Below are 6000 nucleotides of genomic sequence, written 5' to 3'. Positions count from 1 at the left end.
TTACTCTGTTCCAAACATGCTGATGTCAAGACAATGTGCTCCAGAGAATTCCAAAGTTTGAAACAAATTTCATAGGGACAAAATACAGTCACTGGGCTAACTTTCTGCTGTAGTTAGGCACAGCATATTACTGAAGTGATCTTACCTTCAAATGCAGTATATGGAAGGGGTGAGGAAGGCATGAAGAATGGACCTGGACTAGAATTTACTAGCAAACTACTAATCTACTACAGGCTTTTTAGAAAATAAATTCTGGAGACATCATGTCAAATATCATTTAATGCCAGTATCTTACAAAACAATACTAAAATGTTTCATAATCTCAACGCAAGTATTGATTCTATTAACATTTTTATTGAATGACATTTATTCATTTTGATTCCTTTCTTCTTCTGTCCTTATTTTCAAGTATGGTTTAAATAATTATTTTTTAGAGAATCTAAATACTGAGATCTGTTTACAAAAATTTCTCAATCCACCCATTACCATAATATTCAAGTAACAATGCTGCATGATGAGCCCCTATCTCTTCAGCTGCAGTTCAGTCCCTAATGATTGAAAGAGTTATGCATTATCTTACAAAAATAATTTGCAAGATTTGCTTGTGTACTTTAAGGAAACTCCAAAATTATTAACTTTGTCTTTTCCAAAAAGAATCCAGACTTCCTTGCCACTTTCTTTACTATTCCATCTGGCTTCTTGGTTTACCTCTTTCTGGAGATTACAGATAGACTTTTTCAGGAGGGAAAATAAATCCATAAATCTCCTCCAATGAGGAAAAGCTTGGCTCTGATCCTGAAGACATATATGTGTTTCACACAGCAACAACATATATTCCCCTCTTGGAGTGCCTTAGAGGACTAATGTCATGTAGTCTTTTGTAGGCAGATATAGAACCCTTTGTGTATTGCACAGTATAAACAAATAAAAATGTTTTACAGGTGTATATTTAAAATTTTTAATTCTATCTAATCACCAAGTGTGATATCCCTGAACTCTAATGTAATCTAGGCCAGATTCTGTGTATATTTTTTTGCACAGAATTAATTGAGTGCTGACACCAAAATAAGAAGTTAACCATAAGGCCTTTGGAAAATCCCAGGCCAGCACTTACCCAGGCCTGCATTTCCATTTACCTCTCATCCACTGACCCACATGAATTTGGCAACTTATTCTCTTTTTAATTTAAGTACTTGAACATTTCACCAATGTATGAACAGAATAAAAGCAAGGGGAATAAATGAAGCAGGAGTGATACCATATTTTAAAAATAGATACATTTGCTAATTTACTGAAACTCCTTCTGTGTAAGGCACATTGTCAAGTAAACTGTCCTGCAACTAAAATTGATGTATTGCTGATTCAAAGGCAAAGAAGATTACACTGTTACAATGTATAATTCATTTTGTCAGCATGACATTACATTTAATTAAGAGGCAAACACAGTTTACCTCCTCAGCAATTATTTTTTTAGATTTTTTTTTCAGATGTCATCCATGATAAACATGATTGTGAAAATGATTGTATCAACAAAGTATGATTTCTCTCATAAAAACTTCCTAAATCTAAACATTTTCTTCAGTATTTTTCAAGAAATTGGCACTTAAATTATATGCATAATAATATGCTTTGACTCCATGAAAAGTTTCTCTTAGGTAATAAAAATCAATCTGTCATAGTTCCAAAGTTTCCTGAATAGGCTTAAAATGCATCTCCAGTAGTCTATGCTACTTCAGTGTTAAATAATGAGGTAGCACATTGTTCCAAAATTGTTCTGAATTATGTAAACCATTTGCTACACGATGTTTGGACTTCATGGTCTGTTTAGAGCTGTTTGGTAAAGCAGTACTTTCTGCCTTTTCTGGCTTCCTCGGTTTGCTTTTCTTTTGTGGAAGTTTACTACTATAATTTTTCCTTTTATTTTTTGCTTTTTCCTCTTCCTCTCCTTCTTCCTCCTCATCTTCATCTTCTTCTCCCTCATCCTCTTCTTCCTCCTCTCCTACATCCCCTTCCTCCTCTTCTCCTTCTTCCCCCTCTCCCTCTTCACCTTCTCCCCCCTCTTCCCCTTCTTCTTCCTCCTCACCTTCTTCCCCTTTTTCATCTTCCCCCTCTTCCCCTTCTTCTTCTTCCTCCTCACACTCTTCCCTTTTTTCTTCTTCCCCCTCTTCTCCTTCTCCTTCTTCCTCTTCTTCTTCTTCCTGCCCTCCCTCTTCTCCCTCCTCTACCTCTTCTTCTTCCTCTCCTTCTTCTTCCTCTCCTTCTTCCTCATCTCCCTCTTCTTCCACTCCTTCTTCCTCTCCTTCTTCCTCATCTCCCTCTTCTTCCACTCCTTCTTCTTCCTCTTCATCTTCCTCATCTCCCTCCTCTTCAACTCCTTCTTCTTCCTCTTCATCTTCCTCCTCTTCTTCCTCTTCTTCTTCCACTCCCTCTTCTCCTTCATCTTCTCCAACAATCTCTTCTTCCTCCCCTAGTCCCTCATCTTCTTCCACTCCTTCTCCCTCTTCTTTATCTTCCCCTTCCTCCTCATTTCCCCCCTCCTCTTCTTCATTTTCATCTTCTTCCTCCTCCTCCCCTTCTGCCTCTATTCCTTCCTCTTTCTCCTCATCTTCTCTTTCCTCTTCCATTTCATCCTCCCCCTCTTCTCCTTCTTCCACCCCATCCTCCTGCACTTTCTTAGTTCCTGTATTTGCATCTTCTTCATCCTGTTCTTTAGGTACCTCTTCTTCCTTCTCTGCCAACGATTCTCTTAACTCCTCCTCTTCACCCTCTTTGTCTTTTTCACTCTCCCTTTCTTTGTTTTCTTCTTCATCTTCCTTTTCATCTTCTCCTTCCTCTTCTTCCTCTTTTCCTTCCTCTCCCTCTTTTTCTTCCTCTCCCTCTTTTCCTTCCTCTCCCTCTTTTTCTTCCTCTCCCTCTCTATCTTCCCCTTCTTCCTCACTCTCCTCTTTTCCCTCACTTTTAACCTGTTCCTCCTTTTCTTTTTCAGTGCCTTCCTCTTTCTCATACTTCTCCTCCATTTCCTCCTTTTCTTCCTCACTCACCATTTCTTCTTCCTCCATCAACCTGCCTTGCTCATCTCCTTGATCTTTGCCATCTTGCTGATTGACCTCCTCAATCTCCTCTGCAGCCTCATTCTCACTGTCTATTTCAGCCTGTGATTCCTCTCCTTCATTTTCTTCCTCATTATCTTTTCCCTCTTCATCTTTTTCTACTGAAACTTCATTTCTATCTTTTTCAACATCACTCTCTTCTTCTTCCTCCCCTAGTTTACCTTCACTGTCAACTGTTTCATCTAGTTTTTCTTTTACACTTTCACCCTTTTCACTGCCTTCACTCTCCTGCTCCTGATCAGATTCCTCTTCATTCTTAATTTCTACTGCCCTGTCTTCAGCCTTTTCACTGCCTTCACTCTCCTGCTCCTGATCAGATTCCTCTTCATTCCTAATTTCTACTGCCCTGTCTTCAGCCTTTTCACTGCCTTCACTCTCCTGCTCCTGACCAGATTCCTCCTCATTCTTAATTTCCAATGGCCTGTCTTCCTCAGATTTAGCATCAGAGCTTGTTTCGTCCTCCTTCAGGCTTTTTACATCAGTCTGTTCTACGCCTTCTTTCTCGTTGTTTGTAGCTTGCATCTCCTCAATCTCTCTGTCTTTTTCTAAGTCCAAATGTGTCACTTTTTCTACTGTTCTCCTTGTGCTGTGGACAACTCTATGTTCAAAGTAGACCTCTTCCTTAAGTACATATTTTTCGAGACCATTAGTAATTTCCTCAGTTGAAGATGATGACGAAGTTACAGATACTTGTTTCAAAAACTGATGCTTTTTTTTAAGCTCCTTCTGTTCTGCACTACTTTCTTCTCCTGTGATGCATATTCTTTCACGCTTGTCAGATTTTTCAACACTGTCCTTTGTTTTGGTTTGACTTTCTGTTGTTTCTTGGCTCCCTTGCTTTTTAACAGGACTGTATTTTTGTACAATGAGAGAATCAGTCTGGGGCTGATCCCTGGGAGCAGAAGGAAGTACCTCTATTTTAAGGGATTGCTTAGATTTAACAGCTTTTGGCTTTTTATTAGAAGAATTTATTTTTTCAGTCAGAATTTGACTTTCAGTGGGAAGATTATAGGTTGCATCCTCTCTAAAAAATTCAGGATCTTCCACATATTCTTTTTCCCTTTTCACTAATATGCTTTTGTCCCCAGTAATTTCTTGAACACCACTTTTCAAAGTACTATCACTTTGTCCATGCTCAGATTTACCTTTCTTGGTACTTTTTTTGGCCACAGGCTTCCCTACAAAGGCACTACTCTTTTCCAAATCTTGTCCAGGTGACTCTGAAAATGAGGACTGCTTTTGTAAAGAGCCAGACTCTAATTTTGAGCCCTCCTTTGTGAAATCAGAATCCTTGTTTTTCAGCCCACCCTTACCATCTCTTTTCAGTTTCACATTTTTATTGTTCTTCTATTCCACATGAGAAGCAGAAAATTAAAAAGAAAGAAAAAAAGCATTAAAGACAAATGGCAGCGAAAGAAAAAGGTTACAAAAGCATCTGAACAAAAAAAGAAACAATTTGTGGAAGGGGATTAAGAGACAGCATAAAAGGTAGAATATTTCACATGAAATGAATTTATAAGAGCACAAATTAGGGGAATGTAACATTCTGTTAATGATCAGTGTAGTGCTACACCTTCCTCACTGTCCAAGGGAATACAGTAAGAATTGTGCAGCCACTACCAGATCCCACAAAGCAGAGCAGTGCAATGCATGAGGCTGTGCAAGCAGAAAGAAATTAGTACAGTTCTCTTACACTCTCCTCCTTTGGAAATCTTCTTATGCCCTCACTGTTATGCCCTAAGAAGTTTGAAAATCTGCTGTGTTTCTGCTTTACATTTTACACTTATTTAACAAATTCTGCAGAACACCTTTTAAAATCTAAAATAAAATTTAATCAAATATAACAAAATGCTAAAAAGCTGGGATAGCTTTAGGAGTGAAATAGGAAGGTAATACAAACTATTTTATCATTAAAACCAATGTTATTGCTCTTTTAAAAATACTCCATGGTGAATATCTGTAAATAAAATCTTTATTTACACTGCGTCCCAAAATATTTTCCTATCAGCAAACCAGTAGAAATATATGTTATCACCTGAAGTTACAAGGTGAATATGGTAGTCTCTTGCTCCTTAAACTGGTGAAATATACACTCATCTCAAACTACACTGGATATGGGGAGTTCTAGGTGACTGCCCAAATTCTCTTTGACTTCAGTCTGCTTCTTAGAATTTTAGGTCATGGATAATCAGAAAATTAAGAAGAGGAGGTCTATAAAATTTGTCTGGCTTTTTAAAAATGCAAAGAAAAATAAAGAAGTACTAGGATAGTACAAGAATTGCAGATTTTTTAACCATCACTATAGCTATACAAATACATAATTAGTTACATACCTTTTGTTTTTGCAGTGGTGATAATTTTAAGGTCCAGTCACCAGAATTCAACTTCATTGCATGTGTCTGCAAAATATAAGACCTCTATTAAAAAACTAAATATAGTTAAAAGGGAAAGCAGCATTAAAGCCCAGCTCTACTAAACAGAGCTATTTTATGAACATTTTGATATTACTGCACAATCAGGTTGAGACAAACCTGTATGATAATTTAGCTCACCTATTTCACTCCCACTCCTTCATTTACTGCCTATAAAGGGAGTGGTGAACAGATGTCAACAGCAAAACTGCCTGTAGGGACTGAATGGTACTCTGAGCTTTCTTACAGCCCACAGGCTCATTTGAGATCCACCTTCACACACTGTGAAGTTACAAACACAGCCTTCCTCCCTCATCATCACAACCTTCAACTCAACATCCAGTTTGGTACCACAGCCTTGAAAGAACATCTCCAAAGAAACATTGCACAGCAGGAATTTTCCTTGGAATCTAATGCCTTTATCTCTTCTACACAAAGCAAAACCCCAAAAGACAATGTAGAATACCACTAGGTGGGCA

The 6000-nt window shown here is 38.0% G+C and overlaps 1 protein-coding gene across 2 annotated transcripts in view; it reads right to left on the bottom strand.

The window, feature by feature from the left end:
• Positions 1-264: 264 nt before the first annotated feature.
• The window catches only part of RPGR (retinitis pigmentosa GTPase regulator), a 39205-nt gene continuing 33469 nt past the window's right edge, over positions 265-6000 (bottom strand). For both annotated transcript variants that reach the window (XM_085049209.1, XM_085049216.1), the window contains exons 13-14: positions 5444-5509; positions 265-4457 (exon numbers count right to left, since the gene is read on the bottom strand). In XM_085049209.1, the coding sequence (XP_084905335.1) occupies positions 1728-4457; positions 5444-5509 (2796 nt within the window). In that variant the 3' untranslated portion in view covers positions 265-1727. The remainder of the gene's footprint in view (positions 4458-5443; positions 5510-6000) is intronic.

The sequence above is a fragment of the Lichenostomus cassidix genome, chromosome 1 (genome assembly GCF_008360975.1).
Source record: "Lichenostomus cassidix isolate B80296 chromosome 1, HeHo_3.0, whole genome shotgun sequence".
Taxonomy (NCBI): domain Eukaryota; kingdom Metazoa; phylum Chordata; class Aves; order Passeriformes; family Meliphagidae; genus Lichenostomus; species Lichenostomus cassidix.
The sequence above is the reverse complement of the archived record's forward strand: the minus strand, read 5'-3'. Positions and strand labels throughout refer to the sequence as shown.